Source organism: Zootoca vivipara, chromosome 2, assembly GCF_965207765.1.
Source record: "Zootoca vivipara chromosome 2, rZooViv2.hap1.1, whole genome shotgun sequence".
Classification (NCBI taxonomy): domain Eukaryota; kingdom Metazoa; phylum Chordata; class Lepidosauria; order Squamata; family Lacertidae; genus Zootoca; species Zootoca vivipara.
The window spans coordinates 104691404-104715219 of record NC_142584.1 but is presented as its reverse complement, the minus strand read 5'-3'; the positions used below and the strand labels follow the sequence as shown (position 1 = coordinate 104715219).

Genomic DNA, 23816 nt, shown 5'->3' with positions numbered 1-23816 from the left:
CAATTGTGTTTGTGGCTACAGGTTGAAATTTCCAGCACTGAACAGAAGGTGATGTAGACACTGATGTAGACAAGGGAGTCAGCAGTGGGTGTTTGTGCCTGAGGGTGGGGAGGGAGAGACAAAGACAGAGATCCTATTGCCTCTCCCCAGAATTTGTTCTTGCTGGTTTTCCTTATACAGGTTGTAGAAAGCATGTGTTCCACGTCCTAAACACATTACCAGAAAGTTAATGCCACCAAAATGCATCCAAGTTACATGGGAGGCATTGAGACCAAGTGGTTATAGCCATGCCATAGTCCCTTTTATTCAACCACAACTTGCCCAAGTCAGTTCAAAGAACCACAGGGCAAGCAGCATTAAAGGAGGAGTAAACATCTGTAATTTTTGCCTGTTGGACAGGAGAAACGAATTTTAGTAGATGGTGCTTCTCAGCCCTGCGTGATAAGCTTCCATTCCTGATTCACCAGCTCTCTGAAGCTCCTTTGTTTCCAATCACCTTCAACAATAGTACATGCCAAGAGTTAACTGGAGAAAGGGATTCTGGATAGACCTCAATAACTCATCAAGTTCCTACCTGGAGGAGGCAGGGGTGTGTTTATTTTTGCAAGCAAGCAAGTGCTGAAAGAAACTGCAAGTGGGGCTCTGAAGACCTGCAGAATCCAGAACAACTTCGGGGTCCCCACAAAGACAATTCTTCAGAGACTCTGTTGAGAGATAAAGAGCAACAATTGCACAGCGGGATCTTTCTAGCTGAGCATTCCATTTTGGAACAGCCGCTTAGATGCCTCCAGAACCTCACAAGCAAGCCACAAAGATGGCGGAACTTCAGTTTACAAAACCAACCCAGTACCGATGGCAAGGACAGACTAGAGCAGGAGCAGCCAATACGGTGTTGAAATGTGGACTACGACTCCCATCAACCCTGGCTGCTGTGGCCAGTGATCAGGGGTGATATAGCCCCAACAACATTTCAACAGGGTGCCACATTGGGCACCTCTTTAAACTAGAGGAAGAAGAAGGAGAGTTTGGATTTGATATCCTGCTTTATCACTACCCGAAGGAGTCTCAAAGCGGCTAACATTCTCCTTTCCCTTCCTCCCCCACAACAAACACTCTGTGAGGTGAGTGAGGCTGAGAGACTTCAGAGAAGTGTGACTAGCTCAAGGTCACCCAGCAGCTGCATGTGGAGGAGCAGAGACGCGAACCCGGTTCCCCAGATTATGAGTCTACCGCTCTTAACCACTACACCACACTGGCTCTCAAGGAAGAGCCATTCAGTTATGATGGTGAAAAACAGTCATTGACCCTACCCCTTTAAGAGCTGTGCACGTTAGCAAATCTCCCCACACCAACTTTTGGAGTGACCTGTAATACAGATTATGGATTTAGGGCCCGATTGATAATAATCAGGTGGGAAAGTTGCTAAGTCAAGTAGAACAAGAAGTTGGGGTTCCAAGCAACTATTCTCAACATCGCCAACAATGGAAATGCTTCTGTAGCTTTTGCTCTTGCTAATGCAGAGCCAGCCAGTGCACATGACAAATGAGAAAAAGAAATTGGAGCAAATCTCCTGCAACTGCATGACTGATGCAGCCCCACCCCCTGGATCACACCCTTTCTGTCGAGGAAGCATTAAGCTACACTGGCTCCCAGTACGTTTCCGAGCACAATTCAGGGGGCTGATGTTGACCTTTAAAGCCCTAAACGGCCTCGGCCCAGTATACCCGAAGAAGCGTCTCCACCCACATCGTTCAGCCCGGACACTGAGGTCCAGCTCCAAGGACCTTCTGGCAGTTCCATTCCCGCCCTGTGGAATGCCCTCCCATCAGATGTCAAGGAAATAAACAACCACCTGACTTTTAGAAGATAAGTTTTTCATGTTTGATGTTTTATCATGTTTTTAATAACCATGTGGCAACATCCAGCATTCAGTGACTGTGCCGCAACAGGCTCGGTTTGCAAACAACCTGTTATATGTACCATCTGTTTGCCATGAACCCTTCTGTGTATACTACAAGCATATCAGTATAAGGCTAGATCTAAGGAATGTGGTTCCTCCCTCAAAATCTAGGGGACTGGAGATTAGGGAGGATGTTAAAAATTCTCTGTTAAGGTCTCTGGGCCCTCTCTAATTGCAGACAGTGCTATTTTTCTAGGAAAAAAGGGTGCCGAACTCACCATGAACACCTCCTTCTTTCTCTTAGAATGGCAGAGGGCTCTCTTAGAACAGGGTTCTCTTAGAACCAGGCAGAGGGCCTTCTCGGTAGTGGCGCCCACCCTGTGGAACGCCCTCCCATCAGATGTCAAGGAAATAAACAACTATCTGACTTTTAGAAGACATCTGAAGGCAGCCCTGTTTAGGGAAGTTTTTAATGTTTGATGTTTTTTAATATTCTGTTGGGAGCCGCCCAGAGTGGCTGGGGAAACCCAGCCAGATGGGCAGATTATAATTAATAATTTTTTATTATTAATTATTATTACTACCATTTTTATGGCGCCCACTTTAAAAAAACACCCTGCTTGTGGTATAAATACACACACACCAAGTTACCTGGGTTGGTGGCATTTAGCAAAGTCTCCTGGTTCTCTTACTCCCCTTTCCTTTTGGAACAGCTGCTTTGTGGAGGTCCAGATGTCTTTTGAGGGCGAGGCGGTGGAAGAAGCCTTTGTCACACTCGTTGCAGAGGAAAGGCGGCTTCTTGGCATGGATCCTCAGGTGCCTGGCCAGCTTGGAGCTGGAAATGAACTTCTTGCCACACTCGGGGCAGCCGTACGGCCTCTCGCCGGTGTGGGTCCTCTCGTGCGTGTTCCGGCTGGACAGGTGGCTGAAACACTCGCCGCACTGGCGGCAAGCGTGGGGCTTCTCGCCCGTGTGCGTCCTCCGGTGCCTGTTGAGGTTGGAGACGTACCGGAAGTTCTTCCCGCAGTGGAGGCAGCTGTAAGGCATCTCCCCGGTGTGGACTCGCAGGTGCTTCACAAGGTCGGAGCTCTGCGCGAAGCTCTTCCCACACTCGGGGCACTCGTAGCCGTAGGCCGCGCCGCCCTCGTGGCTCCGCTGGTGGATGAGCAGGCTCCGGTGCTGCCTGAAAGTTTGCCCGCACTCGGAGCACAGGTAAGGCATCTCGCCGGTGTGGATTCTCTGGTGAATGAGGAGGTTGGAGCGCTGGGCAAAGCATTTCCCGCACTCCGAGCACAGGTGGGGCCTGACCCCCGCGTGGAGCTGCTTATGCTTGAGGAGGTTCGAACTCTGGCGGAAGCACCTCCCGCACTGAGGGCAGCGGTAAGGGGTCTCCCCTGTGTGGATTCTCAGGTGAATGGTGAGGCTCGACTGCTGAGTGAAGCACTTCTCACAGTTCAGGCACTGGTAGGGCCTCTCGCCGGTGTGGATCCTCTGGTGGGTCAAGAGGCTTGGGCCCCGCCGGAAGCTCTTCCCACATTCCAGGCACTGGTAGCTCTTCTCGGCTGGCTGGGCTATGGAAAGAATGGCAGCCTCCGCCTCTGCCTTGTAGCTGGGCTGCCCTCTGGCTTCAGTGTTAGGGGGCTCCATTGTTCACTGAAATTATAGGGAAGGATGGGAAGTCAATTAATTAATTAATTAATTAATTAATTAATTAATTAATTATTAGAATTTATACAGTGACCTATACCCAGAGGTCTCACAGAACAAAACAATTGAAATAGTAACCTGTTTTATTTATTTTTTATATATAATATTTTATTAAAGTTTTCTTTTTATACTTTTAAAAACAAACTTTATTAATTTTTAAAATAAAAATTGAACATAGTATAAAACAAAACAGCCTCTTAAAATATACACACAAAAAAATAAATAAATTGGTAAATGACCATTCAAATTCAAACCAAACTTATTCTATCTTCTCTGATGTCTTGTCAGCTTATCTTATACATCTTCAATTCAGTATTTACATCTTCTCTATAAATCGACTTCCCCTTCTCTTCCATCCTGACTTCAAAATTATTTACTTTCCTACTGCTTCCATTAATTTTCCTCCTGGAAGTTCCACAAAAGACTTGTTTCAAACCCAAGTTCTTTTAAATATATTCCGAATTTTTCCCAATTATCATTAAATTTTTTATTTGAACCACCCCTTATCGAATTCGTCAATTTAGCCAAATCATTGTAACCGATTACTTTCTCTTGCCATTAAAGTTTATTAAAGTTTTCTTGGTTTACAAAGGTATGCGCCACAATCTCTCTTTTTTCAAGTTACATTTTTTCCATAGGTCAGTTTCATTTGTTGAGACATTAGGGCAGGGCATCCCCAAACTTCGGCCCTCCAGATGTTTTGGACTGCAATTCCCATCATCCCTGACCACTGGTCCTGTTAGCTAGGGATCATGGGAGTTGTAGGCCAAAAACATCTGGAGGGCCACAGTTTGGGGATGCCTGCCTTATAGGGTTACATTAGGAAGAAAAGGTGGAGGGGGGAAGGCGAGGGGGGGTGGGGTCAGGAGGTGATGTTTCTAATTTGCTGAATGTATGTGTGGGGTTTTGTGTCAGCGTCATTTGTGCTATTCGCTTGTGTTCCTTTGGTGGCGAGAGAAGTTGGGGTTTGCCCAGGGTGTGGTTGCTTGTTTGTGGTTGGCTGTGGTGAACTTTGTTTTCGTGTGTGAGTGGGGTGGGTGGGTGTTTTCGAATCAGGTTAGCCAGATTGATTCGTATGCTGTTGGTGGGTTCTTGTCGTTGTCTTGTTGGGCTGTGTATGTGATAGTAACCTGGTTTATGTCAACATTTGCAAAGTTTCCTTCCTTTTTTCCTTTGTGAAAAATTAATAAATAACAGCAGCAACGACAGTTTATTTGTACCCTGCCCATCAGATACGGTTGTCCCAGCCACTCTGGACGGCTTCCAATGCATATAAAAACGTAATAAAACATTTTTTTAAAAAAAGCTTCCCTATACAGGACTGCCTTCAGATGTCTTCTAAAGGTTAAATAGTTACTCATCTCCTTGATATCTGATGGGAGGGCGTTCCACAGGACAGGTGCTACCACCGAGAAGGCCCTCTGCCTGGTTCCCTGCAACTTCACTTCTTGCAGTGAGGGAACCGTCAGAAGGCCCTTGGTGCTGGAAAACAGTGTCCGCGATGAACAATGGGGGTGGATAAACAAGAAGAGGGAATCTGTATGCAATTCAAGAACCAGAGAACAGGAGAGGAAATTGCAGGCATTGCCTTCTTCCCCTACTGGAGCTTCCCAATAGATAGAAATCCATCAAGTGAAGCCTTCTCCAACACTGATCAAGGAAGGGAAAGTTTCAGCTCCTTGGTTTCAACCCATTTGGTAATTGGTAGAGGCACAAGTGTTTAAAGACTGTCAGCTTCAGTCTTCAAGGAACCTGGGAGAGGAAGGACTCCAGGTTCAATCTCTAGCATCTCCTGATAGGGCTAGGAATGTCCCCTATCCAAAGCCCTAGAGAGGCACCTGCCGGTCAGTGTAGACAACTCTCAGCTGATTCTGTATAAGGCAGCTTCCTTTGCAACCTTAAACAGAATGATTCCATGCGTATGTGGAATTACCTCTCCTCTTCAGCTAAACCTTTGGAGAAAGAAGTACTCCCAGTGAGCTATACATGCAGATTAGGAGCTAGTGAAATAACCACATGGTTATTTCAATATTTGTTGTAATATACAATGACTGACTCACTTGCATTCCTGGAAAAGTTAACCTGAGTCCTGAGCTCAAGGTGCCAGTGGGTGTAGCTTAGCAGGCTCCCCCCACCAAGCACCTTTCTGGCTCTCTGCCCTTCTTCAATGGTGCTACAAAGCTCCCAGCTGCAAGTGAATGAAAACTGTAGAAAATATTTTTATAGTCTGCATCTTTGTTAACGCAAAGACTGCATGATCATTTTGTAATGGAACCAAGTTCTTTCCAAGTCATTTGGAACCACCACCTTTATTTTACTGCCAATGCGTGGATACTTGTTTGCTGTAACTTGTATTTCCAAAGTTGAGTTTCTGTGATTTATTCTAGCCTAAATATTTTTGAGGGGAACGTTTGTTTAAAGGTGGGTGAGGGTGATAAAAATCTAAACAAGTTTTAATGTGTTTGGAGCAATCACCATTGTGCTAATTCCACTAAGAGAGTAAGAATCTCCCAAACCTCTCTCTCCGACAATACTGTGGAGTTTATTAGAAGTGACGGGCAAGAGAAGCTCTTTAAGAAGCCAATAGATCGCTTCCATGAGTTCTGTGGGTCCCAATCCCCACAAGTGCATATGCCAACCCATACACGTCTTCCCCTTTTATTTAGGCTCCCCATTTATCTAGATTTATCTAGAGTTGAATCCCAAGCCGGAATTTAAGATTGCCGGAAGAAATATCAACAACCTCAGATATGCAGATGACACAACCTTGATGGCAGAAAGCGAGGAGGAATTAAAGAACCTTTTAATGAGGGTGAAAGAGGAGAGCGCAAAATATGGTCTGAAGCTCAACATCAAAAAAACCAAGATCATGGCCACTGGTCCCATCACCTCCTGGCAAATAGAAGGGGAAGAAATGGAGGCAGTGAGAGATTTTACTTTCTTGGGCTCCTTGATCACTGCAGATGGTGACAGCAGTCACGAAATTAAAAGACGCCTGCTTCTTGGGAGAAAAGCAATGACAAACCTAGACAGCATCTTAAAAAGCAGAGACATCACCTTGCCGACGAAGGTCCGTATAGTTAAAGCTATGGTTTTCCCAGTAGTGATGTATGGAAGTGAGAGCTGGACCATAAAGAAGGCTGATCGCCGAAGAATTGATGCTTTTGAATTATGGTGCTGGAGGAGACTCTTGAGAGTCCCATGGACTGCTAGAAGATCAAACCTATCCATTTTGAAGGAAATCAGCCCTGAGTGCTCACTGGAAGGACAGATCCTGAAGCTGAGGCTCCAATACTTTGGCCACCTCATGAGAAGAGAAGAATCCTTGGAAAAGACCCTGATGTTAGGAAAGATTAAGGGCACTAGGAGAAGGGGACGACAGAGGACAAGATGGCTGGACAGTGTTCTCGAAGCTACGAACATGAGTTTGACCAAACTGCGGGAGGCAGTGGAAGACAGGAGTGCCTGGCGTGCTCTGGTCCATGGGGTCACGAAGAGTCGGACATGACTAAACGACTAAACAACAACAATCTAGAGTTGGGGGGCAAGGCATTGTCTGTTGGAAACAAGCACTTTTCACGTTTACCAATAACTTAAGAGCCCTGCTGGATCAGGTCTTTGGCCCATCTATTCCAGCGTCCTGTTCTCAAAACCGCTAACCAGATTCCTAAGGAAAATCTGCAAGCAGGATCGAAGCATAACATCGCCTTCCCGCTCTGTAGATTGCAGGAAGCATTTCTGCTATCGAGGCCAAGCTGTTAAAAGCACAGGAGCCCCTTTGAACCAGAATGGGAAAGATTTGCTTTACCCCCAAGCGCCCCCAAGCCCCATCTACCACCAGCGCTTCTCTGCTGATGAGTGTTGCTCTCCCCACCTGAGCAGGGGGCAAGTGAGGAGCAGAGAGCAGTCACTTTGTCGTGTAGGAGGCTGCTAGCCCTTTAAGACCAACCGTGGATGACGGGCAACAGAAGTTGATTTAGCGCTCTTGTGCAACCAAGCCGTTTCCTTTCAAAACTGAACTTTTTTTTGCAATAGGGAAAGCAAGCAATAGGAAAACACACAGGAAAGCGAGCTATCAAACCTCCCCACAAACGTTGTGGCAAACAAATCAGTTTGCAAGCTGAACAAAGGGGCAGTTTGGAAAAGGGTGAACGAGAACGAATGAAATTATGAATAAAGATCGTGCACACTTACATGGGAGTGTATGGGGGCATTTGCATGCTAGAATAGACGGGTAGGGGCATAAGCTTTGTGTGTGCGTTACAAATAATGAAGAGAGAGAGAGAAAAAAAAAGGGGTGTCCCTCTCCACTACTGGCATATGTACCTCACTATCGCTTTGCCTTCTGCTAATACTGCCCCAACCTTCAAAAAAAGTTACCCTCCCCTGCTTTAAAGGGATGGGCCATAATTCAGTGGACGGGCATCTGTTTGGTTTTTTTTTACATGCAGAATATTCCAGTTTCAACCCCCAGCATCTCCAAGTAGGACTAAGGGAGAGGGCCCCGTCTGAAATCCTGGAGAGCTGCAGATGGACCAGGGATCTGACTCAGTAGAAAATAACTTCCTGCATTCCTGAAGCAGAAAAGTCAAGGCCTTTATGATAAAAATTCAGAGTGCAGGAAGGGGGGGGGGGCGTCACACACACACCAAATCGCAGTGCCTTAAGAATGAAGCAGCCATGGAACACAGGACCCAGAGGAGAAAGCGTTAAGATAAGCTACTATTTTTATCACCTGTCCTTCGCAGGTCACAACAATTGAAACGCAATATTCAAAATGGTTTGAAGCAAGCAAAGAAACTCCCAGTTTGTCTTTGGGTTCCCTTAGGAAAACGTGCAGAAGGAACGATTCATTCAGAGCATCAGCAACAATAGGCAAAGTTAGAAAACAGCACCTCCTTTCAGAGGCTCTTAAATAAGGAGCAGGTAATAATATCTCACTCACCTCAGTCTGATTTCCCCCTCTCTATAGCCACTACTGTTTTCTGCTGGCTTCTCTTCTAGCTCAGGGTCTTCTAGAAGAGGCCTAACAGTGGGATGGAGTGAGTTTTATAGACCTTCTAGGGTGGGGTTGTCGGCTGGCAGGTGGTGATAAAAGGTTTTCCTCGCAGGAAGGCTTTTCCATTAGCTGCATCAGTTCTGCAGAAATTTCTTAAAGTAAAGGGACAGAAATGAAAGAGTGCAAAGCGTGATGGACAGATTGTTGATGAGGGTGGGGGGTTCGGATACCTGCACTGCTGACCTGGAGAAAACCCCCTCTATGTGTGTGCAGAGGATAAAAATGCAAGGTTTTAAAAAATAAAATAAAACAAGATTTTAAGCTGGGTAGATTTCCATTTTTTTACTTTTACACAGAAGCATCAAAAAAGAAGGGTGAGAGTAAGAAGAAAGCCCCCCCCCATTTTTGGGGGGAGGAGATGAAAAACTTGGGTGACTCGACAGAGGGCTTTATGGAGCGTCTCCACCTCCATCGTTCTGCCCAGACACTGAGGTCCAGTACCGAGGGCCTTCTGGCGGTTCCCTCATTGCGAGAAGCCAAGTTGCAGGGAACTAAGACAGAGGGCCTTCTCGGTAGTGGCGCCCGCCCTGTGGAACGTCCTCCCATCAGACGTCAAAGAGAAAAACAACTACCAGACTTTTAGAGGACACCTGAAGGCAGCCCTGTTTAGGGAGGCTTTTAATGTTTAATAGATCATTGTGTTTTATTTTTCTGATGGAAGCCACCCAGAGTGGCTGGGGAAATCGAGCCAGATGGGCAGGGTATAATTAATTAATTAATTAATGGGGTTAGAGGTGCCTGCTTAATGGTACCTGCAATAGGTTAGGAGCTGTCACCTGTTAAAATGACCCCCCCCCTGAAATATTTAAGATACGCAGGATGTACAGTGCAATCCCATGTATGTCTACTCAGAAGTAAGTCCCACCGAGTTCAATGGGGCTTACTCCCAGGTAAGTGGGCACAGGGCTGCAACATCAAGCAAGTGAAGTCCCCTCTCCCTTCACCTTTGTCTCATGCCAGGAAAAACTTCGCTAGCCATATATAAGAATGTACACCCATATACCCAGGGAGAAATCCCATATGCAGATCTTAACATCCTGACTGAGACATAGGGGAGGAGCAACCCTTGCAAGTATTCCCCCCCCCAAATCACTGGATCACAGAATTGTAGAGTTGGAAGGGACCAAGAAGGTCATTTACTCCAACATTTTGCAATGAATCTTTTGTCCAATGTGTGTCTCGAACCCACAACCCTGAGATTAAGTGTCTCATGCTCTACTGACTGACAGTGTGGTGTAGTGGTTAAGAGCGTTAGACTCATAATCTGGGGAACCGGGTTCGATTCCCCGCTCCTCCACATGCAGCTGCTGGGTGACCTTGGGCTAGTCACACTTCTCTGAAGTCTCTCAGCCCCACTCACCTCACAGAGTGTTTGTTGTGGGGGAGGAAGGGAAAGGAGAATGTTAGCCGCTTTGAGACTCCTTCGGGTAGTGATAAAGCGGGATATCAAATCCAAACTCCTCCTCTTTTATCACAGCTTTCTCTACCAATTTATTTTATTGTTCTTGTTTTTTTGTGTGCATGCCCCTTGGATACATTTGGTTGGAGGGCAGTTTAGAAAGAAAGAAAGAAAGAAAGAAAGAAAGAAAGAAAGAAAGAAAGAAAGAAAGAAAGAAAGAAAGAGAAAGAAAGAAAGAAAGAAAGAAAGAGACCCTATATTCTGAGATATGGAAACTCTGGCCCTCGAAGAACAGACACCACCACATTATCAAACTGGAAGTGTGTCTTGTACAACCTCTATCCCAACTCCTTGCTCCATAACAGGAATTCCAAGGCTGGAAGGCATAGGGCAGGCCCAGGCTGCATGAAATACCATATTCTCCCATACAAAGCTGCTCAGTCTCTGAAATCTGCAGGGGAGGCCCATCTGCAGGGGAGCAGCCCTGTTTAGGGAAGCTTTTAATGTTTGGTGGATTTCTGTATTTTAATATTTTGTTGGAAGCCGCCCAGAGTGGCTGGGGGAACCCGGCCAGATGGGCAGGGTATAAATAAATAAATTAATAATAATAAGGATAATCATCATCATCACCACCATCATCCTCACAGACATGCAGGACAGAGCCTTCTTGGTGGCTGCTCCCAGGCTTTGGAAGTCCTTCCCTAAAGAAACTAGACTGACTCCCTTTTTGTTCTTCCACTGGAAGGCGCAGACTGCTTTGTTCCAACAGGCCTTTGGGAACTGACAGCTTTTAAAGGAAAGAACTTTTAACACCTCACTGTTTTCATTATCTGCATTTCCAGAGAGTTGCTTTAATTCTGTTAAATTTAATTCTGTTAGAGTTTACAAGAAGAGATTATGGTTTAACATTATGGAATAACTTTCTGGGTCGACAGTGGAACAGACTCCCTTTGGAGGTGGTGGACTCTCCTTCCTTGGAGCAGAGGTTGGATGGCCATCTGTCATGGATGCTTCAGTTGAGATTCCTGCATTTCAGGGGGTTGGACTAGATGACCCTTGGGATCCCTCCCAACTTTACGATTCTAATGCTTTTTGGCTATTTGTATTTTATCCGTGTTAACCTAGTCTGGGGGAAAGACGGGACATTAAAATTACCAAGAATAACAGAGCACACACATCCCCACAAATAATGCTTGTCTAGCAGCCTCTGTTCATGTCCAAAGATCTGGTCTCTTTAGATTGAATGACCCAAAAGGCACTCATGCGGTTGCAACTTTCTTGCCGAGCCGGACTCTCTCACACACGCAGAGAGAAAATTATCCTAACGTGGAAAGCTTTTCCTACACGGCTCCCTGCGTCATTTGCTGGGGGTGGGGGTGAGAGCCTGGCTTTGTGCGTTAATACAGGCTGGGGGGGTGGGGGGGTTCGTTTTCTTAAAGGCGCACGTGCGCCCAAAGTTGGTGCGCCCTCTTCGGGGCGCGCGCCAAGGTGTCCTCCTCCTCTTTCTCTCGGCTCGGAAAGACGAGGAGCTTGGCCGGGTTGCAATCGGGAATGGACAGCCGGCAGGAAGGGGCAGGAGCCCAGCGCCCGAGTGGGAGGAGCCGCTGCGGGAGCGAACGACGCGGGGGCGAGAGAGGGGCGAGGAGCGGATCGAGGCTGCTGGGCTCCCGAGGCGCTGCTGGCGAGGTTGCGCGCAAGGCGCACGGCCGGGTGCGCTCAAGTGACCCAGCGCTGGGGCCGCTTTTGGAGAGGGGCCAAAACAATATCCCTCTCCTTCCAAAAGGACCCCTTGGCTCCTCATCTGCTCAGCTGCTTCCCCCCCCCCCATCCTCCATCCCTGGCTTTCCAGAGCCCGAGGGAGATCGGGAGACTGGCTCTCTCTCTCCTCCTTCCTCCCACATCCCCGCGGGGGGGGGGGAGATCTACGGCTCTTTAACCCCTGAGCAGCTGGAGCGACATTCGCGGTAAATGCGGCAGGAGAAGAGGGAGACTTGGCGAGGGTCCCACCCCCACCCCCACCCAAGGCAAGGAAAAAACGCTTTTCTTCTTTTTTCCCCGAACTCGTTGCATCCTGGGGTAGTGGGGGTGGGGGTGGGGTGCGACGGGGCGGGCATCTCCCGGCACTCGAGGAGTGGAGGAGGGAGGCGAGGGATCCCGGGCAGGTTGGGCTCGTGATTCTCGCCGCACCATTCTTTGGGAAACGCGCTGCAGCCGGATGGGCTGGGGGTGGGGGGTCTCGTCGCGATGGTCTTCCAGTCAAGGAATCGACCGGCTCCGCCGCTCGCTCCCGTACTTCTTGAAGCAGACCGCTCGCTGCACCACTTGTGGGGAATGAACGGACAAAGGAGGAATTGGGCGGAGAGGGACAGGGGGGTGCCAGTCCATGGGTACGAGTAGCAGGTCGCTTCAGGGCAGGGATCTCGGGGCGAGGAGACGCAGGAAAGGGGCTCCTGCACCTTTAACAGTTGTGTAGCGGAGGGAATGTCAGCAGATGACATGGCTACAGCTGCTGCAATTGCCTTTTCTGCGCTGCTGTTAAAGGTGCAAAAGTCCCCTTCTCTCTCCCCCCCCCCAGCCATTCACTAAGGAACATTCTGTGGGGTGAACAGATGTAGAGAAGGAAAAGGAGTTTTGCCAGCTGCAGCCTGCCTTCCTGGCAGTGTGAGAAAAGCCATAGAATTATATAGAGTTGGAAGGGACCCGAGGATCATCTAGTCCAACCCCCTGCAATATGCAGCTGTCCCACATGGGGATTGAACCTGCAACCTTGGCATTATCAGCACCACGCTCTGGCCAACTGAGCTATCCCGGCTGAGCTATCCCGGCTGAGATATTGGGACACTTCCCTTGTTTGTCACATTTCTAGCCTCCCTTTCTTCCAAGGAGCTCAAAGTGCCATATGTGAGAAAGGGCTGTCACTCAGTGGGCAGGACCCCTGCTTTTCAGGTAGAAGGTCCCCAGCCAGGTTCAGCCCCTGACATCTCCAGGAAGGTCCGGAAGAGTCACTGCCAGTCAGAGTAGACACTAATGAGCTTTATGGAGCTAGCCGGTCTCACTCAACATAAGGTGACTTTATGTTCTCTCCTCATTTTGTCCTCAACAACAACCCTGTGAGGAAGCTTAGGCTGAGACAGCTTTGTGATGGAGCTGGAGGGGTTGAACTTGGCTTTCCTTACGCCTGAGCCTAAATATGCATGACACAAACGAATGCCTAGAATCCTAGCATTGTAGAGTTGGAAGGGACCCCCAAGGGTCATCTAGTCCAACCCCCTGCAATGCAGAGATCTTTTGCCCACAGCTGCCCCAGCGGCCACCAACCTTCTGGTTAACAGCCAGACGCCCTGACCCATTATGCCACTATTTCCCCGGTTTATAACTCCTCCCTCCCTTTCTCTCTGCTGTTTCCTCTAGGTTGAATTTCAAATTGTGGGCTCCTCCAGGCAGGGGATCTTACTTGCTTGTGCTTTGTGAAGCACCATGCATATTGATGACACAGTACGATTTAGAATATTATAAAAATTCTGCAAGAGATTTCCATCTCCACCCTCACCCAGCCTCAGTTTTGTAGCATTTGCTTATGGAGAACCTGGATTGGATGTAAAACTAATATGCCTGAACTGTAACTATGTCCTTAGAATTAATAGGGAGAGTAAGAAAAAGAGGGAACTTGTACACTGACCGGGTTAAAAACAAATAAACAGCTGGATCAACATAACAAGAGTGCCAGTGGCCCGTCTAGTCTAGCTTCCTGTGTTCACTCTGGCCAAACATACACCTTTGTGGACCTGAGCATAATAATAATAAATAATAAATTTTTATTTATACCCCACCCTCCCCAGTCAAAATCGGGCTCAGGGCGGCTGACACCAGTAAAATGACAATAAGATGTAAAAGAAAGAAAAACAATTAATTAAAATACGGGTTAAAATACAGTTTAAATTTTAAAATGCAGTCTCATTTTAAAGTAGCCCAAATCAAAACCATATGGGAGGAAAACAGGGGTCAGACTGAGTCCAGCCCAAAGGCCAGGCGGAACAGCTCCGTCTTGCAGGCACTGCGAAAAGATGTCAAATCCTGCAGGACCCTGGTCTCCTGTGAGAGAGCGTTACACCAAGTTGGGGCCAGTACTGAAAAGGCCCTGGCCCTAGTTGAGACCAGTCTAGCCACCTTATGGCTCGGGATCTCCAAAATGTTGTTATTTGTGGACCTTAAGGTCCTCCACGGGGCATACCAGGAGAGGTGGTCCCGTAGGTACGAGGGTCCTAAGCCACATAGGACCCTCTCCCTTCCTGCTATTTCGTATTCAGAACCATTACTGTCTCTGACTGTGGAGGCAGAGCATAGCCATAGCTGGGGTTCTGTTTAGCATGTTGAATTGCTAGGCACTAAAAGGACTCGGCGTACAGCACGTGGCAGAAATGGGTGGAAAATGTTTATTGTATGCTTATGCATAGATACCTCTGGACAAATGATAATGGCACTTAATAGCACTGTGTTTTCTGGTGGTTCTGAACACCTTGTAAACAAAAGTTTAAATGAAGATGGGAAGGGGGGGCAGTAGTTCTGGGGTCTGGGGCAAAAGACCCTCTGGGACTTTCAGGCTCCCTGGGTCACCCTAAACAATGCCCCTGGTCAAAGGTGTGTCATGGGCCTGAAATGGATGAAGGACAAGTGATCTGGAGTAAAACCTCAGACATGGGGATCTGTTCTTTTCCAGCAGGTGAAATATGCTGAGTGAGAGCGAGGCGCAGACATCTCTCCAGGAAAGAACCGAGCAGGAGATTCTGCAAGACGCTTTGCTGGAAAGACCAGGCGCCAACATTTCCCAAGGCCTGGATCAAGAGGAAGGCTGCGCAGTTCAGTGCGATCCTGAATTGCCGCAGGCGTGCCAGCCGAAGAAGAGGAAGCGCAAGTCCTCCCGTCGCGAGGAGACTGCCCTTGATCTCAGCAAGAGAGCAGTGAAGAAGAAAAAGGTCCCCCAGCCGGCGAAATCCTACAACTGTCCCGATTGCGGGAAATGTTTCAAGCGGTGTTCCCCTCTCATAAGGCATCGGAGGACCCACACCGGTGAAAAGCCCTACGTCTGCCGTGTGTGTCTGAAATGCTTCAGCGACGGCTCTGCCCTCGTGAAGCACCGGAGGATCCACGCAGGGGAGAAGCCTTACACCTGCCCCGAGTGCGGGAAAAGCTTCTCCCAGAGCTCGACGCTTATCGCACATCAGAGAATTCACACGGGCGAGAAGCCCTACAAATGCCCCGTGTGCGGGAAAGGCTTCAGCGTCAGCTCCAACCTCGTGGCTCACCAGCGGATTCACACGGGGGAGAAACCTTACGAATGCTCCTTCTGTGAGAAGAGCTTCCTCGTCAGCTCACACCTGATCAGGCACCAGAGGATCCACACGGCGGAAAAACCGTACATTTGCCGGGAGTGTGGCGAGTGTTTCACGCAGAGCTCTCACTTGGTCGTCCACAAGAGAATCCACACGGGGGAGAAACCTTACCTGTGCGCCGTGTGTGGGAAGAACTATCGGGGGATCTCGGACTTCATTCTGCACCAGAGAATCCACACAGGTGAGAAGCCATACACCTGCTTGGAGTGTGGGAAGAGCTTCCGCCAGAGCTCGTGTCTAACTAAACACCAGAGAATCCACACAGGAGAAAAACCTTACGAGTGTCACGAATGTGGGAAGAGCTTCAATCGGAATTCACATCTTACAAGGCACCAGAAAATTCATACTGGGCAGAGGGATGCCAGGCAGGTGCTTATAAAATAAAAGTCTTCCGTTCTGAAATGGAAAGTTAGGTTCATTGCCATCACTGGCATTTGGCGAGGAGAGAGTCTAGCTGGTGGACATTTTCCTGTCTATTGCTGTAGCCTTTGTTGTACCATCCTGCACCAGGGATGTCTCTAAAAGAATCCAAGATTTTCCCAGAATTTGATCTGCTGCTGCTGTTAACCTTGTTGTATGAAGATGGTTAATCTAATTGCTGTTGCTTTTGGAACAACAGTTTTTGGGCAACTGTATCCCTGCAGAAAACCTGTGCTTGTGAACCTACCAGCTCATAAGTTTTATCCTCTTAGACTGTAAGGCGTGAGATACTCTTAATGGTCTTCCTGAGAATCCACGGAATGTCTTGCTTTATCCTAGGAGGTGAACTTGAAATGGACACTCTCATGATGAGAACTCTATAGTCTTCCTTCCTCTGGGGTATTCCAATGCACCTCGATTGCACCGTTTCATATGATAAGCTGGGTTTGAACAATCCCTGGTGCAAACGCTCTTGACTGTTACTAGCAAGTCGCTTTCCCAGTTTAGGCTAAGAAAGAAGGATTTGCCAAACTCTATACAACAAGCAAAGACAGAAGCTGAAGGACAGGGGTCTTTGTACATCAGGGGTTCCCAAACCTGCCCCTGCACTTCCTTGCCGACCTCCTGAAAATTGCTTAGGGTCTTGGTTGACCATCTACTGATTTTCTTCTGCCTGTTGTAGCAATTGTGCTGTGCTAAACGCCAAATGGTTTTTCCATTGCATTTCCATTGCTTCGGTTGAATTGCAATTTGAACGCAATAATATACAATGTTAGAAATAAAAGACACAATAAAAAAATACAGCTAAAAATTACAGCAAATGTTGAATGTTGACATGCTGCAGACCACCTGAATGAAGCGTGTGGATCACTCGTGGTCCACAGACCACAGTTTGGGATCGCCTCTTCCAGATCAAAAACCAGCTTGCTATATCCAGGAGCAGTATAGCTGTCCGTCCTCTCTAACCTCACCTTCTTTGGGTTGCAATTCTAAATTCCATCTCTAGGGAGTGAGTTACAAGAAAGGAGATTCTGACTAAACATCAGGAAAAGCTTTCTGACACTTAAGAACTGTTTGACAGTGGAACAGTCTTCCTCGGGAGGTGGTGGATGGCCATCTGTCAGGGATGCTTTAGTTGAGATTCCTTGCATTGCAGGGGGTTGGAGCAGGATGACGCTTGGTATCCCTTGCAGCTCTACGATTCTGTGAGTCTGCTGTTCTTAACACCCAGGGTCTGTAGGGGAGAAGGCGGTCTTTCTATTCTATTTGATTCTATTGCTCCAGAGAAGCGGACATGGAGCAATGGATTCATACTAACTACAAGAAAGAAGATTCCACCTAAACATTAGGAAGAACTTCCTGAAAGTAAGAGCTGTTCGGTAGTGGAATTTGCTACCAAGGAGTGTGGTGGAGTCTCCTTCTTTGGAGGTCTTTAAGCAGAGGCTTGACAGGCATATGTCAGGAATGCTTTAATGGTGTTTCCTGCTTGGCAGGGGGTTGGACTGGATGGCCCCTGTGGTCTCTTCCAACTCTACGATTCTATGATTCTTTCAGGTATTTGGGGCTTGAGCCATTTAGGAGTGCAAACACTATCATCAGCACCTTGAGTTTGGCCTGGAAACAAAGTGGCTTGCAGAGAGCTTTGGTGAAGGGCAGAAATGACAGGCATTTTGTCCCTTGCATCTTGTTGTTGATCCATTGGCATTGATAAGGACCTGTATGCCACCTGATGCCAATCCCACTTACACTGAAGTAACTTCCCTAGACCTTGCCGAAGCAAATACAGATGGGATGACCGTAGGAATTGCAGAGGCTTTGGGGATGTAGAGTATATTATGTGGAGAACTGGTAGGTTTCTCTTACTGTGAGCAGTGAAAGATGAACAATTAAAGAGATGTTTGTCGAAGTAATAGGATCATTATCTTTCTGCAGTGCCTTTAACAAATGCATCACAGACAAAGCATGCAGCTTGTGTCATCTCCATGTTGGAAAAGCAGCATCTGCTGAACTTCTGCCTGCTATGCTGATGCTAAAGGATGGAACAAACAAACCAGCAGCAACGTTAGTTAGTGCAAAAGCATTTAATTTAACTGTTTCCATTCCTGTGGAGCACTGATGAAAATGATTGAAGCACATATTTTCTTGCACCCGTTACTTTAGAAGAAAATGAACTAATGAAACTCCACTCTGAAGCAGAACAGAATATACAATATTTTGTATACAATATGAACATATACAATATGAACATATACAATATGTTCAGGTTCTCTAAAGTGATGGTTCTCATTCACACTGTTTAGGAATGTTATCAGTTTGGAGTGTGGGTGGTTTTTTTGTGTGTGTATGTGTGTTTTCCCTTTCAGTTTTTATGCCTTCCTTCTTCGTTTGTGGGGAGATAAATGTGACTGGACTCCTTACATTTTTTTTGGAAGATTTAAGTTTTAAAAAGCCATGCAAGCTGTGAGTTTTGCAACATTTACAAGGGTCGCAAATAACCATAAATTGTATGATCATTCAATAAACAAATGCAGTGCTTTATAGTGTGCTTTGATTCTCATAATCTTCTGAGCAAGGCTGGGGGAATGCAAATCCATGGATCTGGATGAAACCTACAAAGCGTTGCCAGATTTGAAGTGGGAGGTTTGTGCTGTGCTTCACAGTTCATGAGAAAGTGAGAAAGGAAGTACCTGTAAGAAGAGCCCTGCTCCATCATGCTGAAAGCCCAGCTAGCCCAGCATCCTGCTTCCTGCAGTGACCAATCAGAAGCCTTCAGGAAACCCATAAGCAGGGCAAGAGCATAGTAGCCCCCTCCTGCTGTGACTCCCCAGCAGCTGGCATTCAAAGTTTGCTGCCTCTGATCCTGGAGGTAGCCATTGTCATGGCTAGTAGCCACGCATAGACATGTCCAATTCTCTCTCTCTCTCTCTCTCTTTCTCTCCTCCTCTTCTTCTTCCTCCTCCTCTTCCTTCTCTGGAAGTCCTGCAACTTGGGACTCATCTACACAGCTGCAAACAAAACGTTTAAAATGTGCTGTAAAGTGCAATATACAAATGTGACACTAGATGGCGACAGTGAGCTATGCAAAATTCAATGTATTTTTCAAAACCTTTTTAAAAGGCATTTTCACAGTGTTTTTTAAATATATGCGTGTAGATTCCATCTTGGTGGCCATCACTGCACCAGCTCAATGGCAGAGCGTCTGCTTTGCATGCAGGCAATACAAGGGTCCAATCCCTTTCATTTCTAGCTAGGGCCAGGAGAGGTTTCTGCCTGAAACCCTGGAGAGCTGCTGCCAGTCAGTGCAGACAATACAGTACTGAACTGAATAGATCAATGATCCAACCTGCGCTACAGTTCTAGGAGCGTGTGTGCCCTTCGCCCACATCCCTGAAAAACGAGATAGAAACTTATGCAGGACTCACATTGAGGGTTGTTCAGAAAATGTTTAAACAGTAGATTCAGACCACATCAAAGGTTTCTTTGGGTAGCCAAGAGAAGCACCCATTTATTATAAAACAACAAAGAAATTAACCATCAGCTGGATAATATGGTGCAGCATAAACATGAGGTCACAAGTAGGTAGCCGTGTTGGTCTGAGTCAAAGCAAAATAAAAAAAATTCCTTCAGTAGCACCTTAAAGACCAACTAAGTTTTTATTTTGGTATGAGCTTTCGTGTGCATGCACACTTCAGGTATCTGAAGAAGTGTGCATGCACACGAAAGCTCATACCAAAATAAAAACTTAGTTGGTCTTTAAGGTGCTACTGAAGGAATTTTTTTATGAGGTCACAAGTGCATTTAAACCAATAGCTTAACACATTCACCTTCCTAGCCTAAAGAAATGAGAGACTCTAGTCTACAAGGAAAAATAAACACTGGAGTTATGTCACTCCTAGGAAATAGAGAAAGACTGCAAAATTTCTACCTACAATGTGATTGGCAAGGTCTTGCCATGCCGTGCATTTTGTTTCATAACATTTATACACTGCTTGATTGTTTAAAAAACAACCTGAAAGGGGTTTATACATGTGAAATATGGATATGGTAGAGTGGAGAGCAAATGTATACGCCTGGGGTGCATGTGTTTGTAATATTCCTTCCAGATGGGCTTCAATATTATCATCTTGCCTACATGTGGGGCAAATTTCTACATGCAGGGAAGGGAACAAGCTTTCTTTTACAAATCCCTAAGTGTCAAGACAGGAGTGCCTGGCGTGCTATGGTCCATGGGGTCACGAAGAGTTGGGCACGACTAAACGACTAAACAACAACAAAGTGTCTGAAATGAAGCCTACGAAGGCCAGCAGTGCTTGTTTGGAGGCACACTCATCCCTAAGGAAACTGATTTAACGGGTTTTCCTGGTTGACAGAGGGGTTATCAATGCAAGTCCCCTTCTAGTCTCTGAAATCAGGAAGCCTGTTGTTGCCTTGTGTGCCACAAACAGGGTCAGGGCTACAGAGGGACTGGTTTTCTACTACAATGGAAGCGAGACTGATGCCCTGATCCATTGCAACAGATCAAACCGAAGTCAGAAGAAGAAGCATTCTCCCAACCCATTTGGTATATGGCAGCTTCCTATCTTCTAGGTGCAAGGATCCAGATATGGCCAACCAGGTCAGGAGAGGCAGCTACAGAGGTTGCTGGACCCAGGTCCCAACCATAGCTGCCAACTCCCGGATTGAAAAATCTGGGATCAGCAGCGGCGCAGCAGCGGACGTCGCTTCTACGCATGTCCAGACATGCGCAGAAGTGACTTCCAGTGCCGGGCTGCCCGTGTCTGCATGTCTGGGCACCAGAAGTCGCTTCAGACATGGCCGCCGGCAGGAGCTGCATTCCAAATCCGGGGGAATTTACGGGATATAAATATCATTCGGGATAACAGCGGGAAATGGTAACAAAATACGGGGGTTTCCCGCAAAAAATGGAAGACTTGGCAGCTATGGTCCCAACTTTGAGTCTGACAACTCGGAGTTGAACCAGGCAGGACCCCAAAAGGCGGAGCCTCCAGGTTCTGCCAAGACACCAGAACCCTCAATGCCCAGAGACTTTGTGTTCTGCAATGCTTGTTTGTAGGCACAGGGCGAGAGACCAGCTCAGAACTGACCCAATCTTTGGCTCCAGCCTCAGAGGTTGCCGCTTGAAGCTCCCCACTTTCCCAGGAACTGGCAGTGCTGCAATCAGTTGGGTGTGCAATGCTATCAGACAAGTACTGTAGTCTCTGCACCCAATGACCTGTCCAGGGTCCTGAAAGGCTGCTCTTTTCTTGTCCAAGGTCTTCCTCTTCTCTCAGGGATGGGGAACCTGTTCCCCAACAAAAAAAAGAGCACAAGAATATTAAGAAAGGTCCTGCTGGATCAGGCCAATGACCCATCTAGTCCAGCTCCCTGTTCTCACAGTGGCCAACCAGATGCCCGTGGGAAGCCTGCAAAAAAGGCCTGAGCGCAACAGCCCTTTCTCCTTCTGCGGTTTCCAGAAGGGTCTCCATTGTCTCCCAAGACAGACAGATGCCAACCGACCAACTTCTTATGTTCTTATAGTCTCCCACATAGAGAGCACCCATGGTGTCTCTTTCTCCCTTGTGGGTTCTCAGAGCTGAACTGACAGGGAAGCTTCTCCCACGCTAAAGACACCCACAGGGTGTATCTCCTGTGTGACTTTTCTTACAACCCACCTAGGACTTCTCCCTCTTATGGGCTGAGTCATGATGCCAGAGCTCTGAACAAAGCTTCGCTCATATTGGCCATAACTTAAACCATCTTTCTCCATTTATTTCATTCAAGGCACTTGTGCTATTAGGGTGATTGGTTGGGAAGGCAAAGCATGCAACAGGCCAACCGAGATGATATTTTAATCCCACCTCCAAAGTGTCCCACAAAACATTTTTTTTTTAAAAAAACCCACACTAATAAAATATACAATCCGTTCCAGAGGTCTGGTTGTAAACCAAAACGGGTTGTAACCCAAGGCGCACTTTCGCCAATAGGGCCTCAAAAAAGAAAAGAAGAAAAAGAAAAAAGGGTTGTAATCCCAAAAAAGGGACACACACTTCAGGGTTTGACGTGGTTGTAATCCAAAACGGTTGTAATCCAAAATGGTTGCAAACCAAGGCACAACTCTAATACCACTTTGCAGTGACACTTAAGTGCTAGCAGTAATACCACCTGGATTATGGTTTGGGATTTCCGTAACTGAGCCAGGATAAAAATTACATAAAAAACCATTTATAGCAACACCACACTTGGAATACTGTACTGTGCACAGTTCTGAACGCTGCTTCTCAATAAAAGGATATTGTACAGTTGGAAAGGGTGCAGGAATGACAATCGAAATGATTAGGGGACTGGAGCAACTCCCCTACAAAGAAATATTACAACATTGGGGAGAGGGAATAAATAAAGGGAGGATATGACTGAGGGTTATAAAAATATGTGTGATGTCAAGGAAGTAGATGGGCTTCTTCCTCTGATAACTCAGGGTCATCCAATGGAACTGAACGGTATGAAATCCGGGGCTGATGGAAGCATGTGCTTCTTCACAGGGCAGACAGCTGCGCAGTGGAATTCACTGTAGTAAGATGCAGTGGTGGCTGCCAACTGGGACAGCTTTAAAAAGAGGATTAGACAAAGCCATGAAAGATAAGGCTATCAACAGGTACTAGGAATGGGTTCTAATTGCCAGGATCCCAGGCAGCAGGCCTCTGAAGACCAGTTGCTGTGGGGAGTAAGAGGGCTGTCCTGCTTGTAGGTTTCTCATATGCAGCTGGTTGGTTATTGTGAAGATCGGGAGGCTGAGAGCAGAGAGGCATTTGTGGACTGAAGCAGCAGGTCTCAATTCATGTTCTCTCTCTCTCTCTCTATATATATATATACAGAGAGAGGGAGAGCGAGCAGGCTTCCTCAACCTCGGCCCTCCATATGTTTTGAGACTACAGTTCTCATCATCCCTGACCACTGGTCATGGCTGTCGAGTTCTCCCCTTCTTTAAGGGAAATTCCCTTATGCTGAATAGGCTTCCTTGCGAGAAAAGGGAAAACTTGACAGCTATGCCACTGGTCCTGCTAGCTAGGAATCATGGGAGTTGCAGGCCAAAAACATCTGGAGGGCCAAGGTTGATGAAACCTATATAGAGAGAGAGAATGAATGAATGTAATGAGTCACACTCCAACTGATCTATCCAGCTGCTGCCTTGCTTAATGGAAGGGCAGCATGGAAGACCGTGTTCATGGAAGATCTTACTCGGCTAAGACGAGAGGCAACCGTCTCTACCATTCGGGATAGTGTTCTCCCCCCTCTTTTTTTGTCACTTTGGGTGCATTCTTTATGCTGAAAAGGGAGATAGCCAAACCAAACCAAACCAGACCAGCTTTGCTCGTGGACTCCAGAGCACCGATCCTATGATAAGCCTCAGCCGCCGATTGCCCGGAGCAGGCTCAACGCGCAGTTCAATCCTAAGAGTGCTTCTCAGAGGCAAGCTTAACCGGCTCCGATGGCCTTAAAAAAAGAAAAGGAAAAAAGAAAAACCCTCCAGCCTCTCAGTCGCAGCACGAAAATGCACCGCGCGATTGGGTTCCCTTGCAGGCGCGTCCACGTCTCATCCCGCCGGCGCACGAGGCCATCTTGCGGGGGCGGCCGGGCTGCGTGGAAAAGCCCTTCCGCGCCCAGCTCAGCTTCCCGGGCCTCCCTGGTCCGTAACGCAACATGGCGCTTCCCAGCAGGTCTCTTCAAACCGTCCTTGGAAGCCTAATATCCTGCCGTTTCCCTCCCAAAAATTCCGTCCTGCCCCCGTGTGGGACCCCCCCTCCCCGCTCCAAAGACCCCAAGGCGAGCGCTGAAATGCCCGCTGCGCAAAAACAACCACCCTGTTTGGAGAGATGGAGGGCGCCATGCTGTACGGACGAGGGCCGGGCGCAAGGGAAGGGTGTTTTCCCTGGAGTCGGAGGA

The 23816-nt window shown here is 47.4% G+C and overlaps 2 protein-coding genes and 1 long non-coding RNA gene across 6 annotated transcripts; 1 reads left to right on the top strand and 2 right to left on the bottom strand.

Moving 5' to 3' along the window:
- Positions 1-569: 569 nt before the first annotated feature.
- Positions 570-3596, bottom strand: LOC148687003 (uncharacterized). Its single transcript, XM_088663369.1, has 2 exons — positions 2552-3596; positions 570-704 (listed from the first exon to the last, which is right to left on the bottom strand). Exon 1 carries the CDS (start codon positions 3545-3547, stop codon positions 2567-2569), a length of 981 nt encoding a protein of 326 aa, XP_088519495.1. The 5' UTR covers positions 3548-3596; the 3' UTR covers positions 570-704; positions 2552-2566.
- Positions 3091-18413, top strand: LOC148687002 (uncharacterized). 4 transcript variants are annotated; one of them, XM_088663356.1, is made up of 2 exons: positions 3091-3112; positions 14783-18413. In XM_088663356.1, the coding sequence occupies exon 2, from the start codon at positions 14793-14795 to the stop codon at positions 15837-15839; it is 1047 nt and encodes a 348-aa protein (XP_088519482.1). In that variant the 5' UTR covers positions 3091-3112; positions 14783-14792; the 3' UTR covers positions 15840-18413. The 4 variants fall into 4 exon arrangements, with proteins under 4 accessions (XP_088519482.1, XP_088519481.1, XP_088519480.1 ...); XM_088663355.1 differs by lacking the exon at positions 3091-3112 and adding an exon at positions 11607-12029; XM_088663354.1 differs by lacking the exon at positions 3091-3112 and adding an exon at positions 11607-12089 and having other exon boundaries at positions 14786-18413.
- On the bottom strand, positions 17942-23702 carry LOC148687001 (uncharacterized). The gene is made up of 2 exons (XR_015948478.1): positions 20981-23702; positions 17942-18880 (listed from the first exon to the last, which is right to left on the bottom strand). It is a non-coding gene; the product is annotated as an uncharacterized LOC148687001 (long non-coding RNA).
- Between the last annotated feature and the right edge of the window lie 114 nt (positions 23703-23816).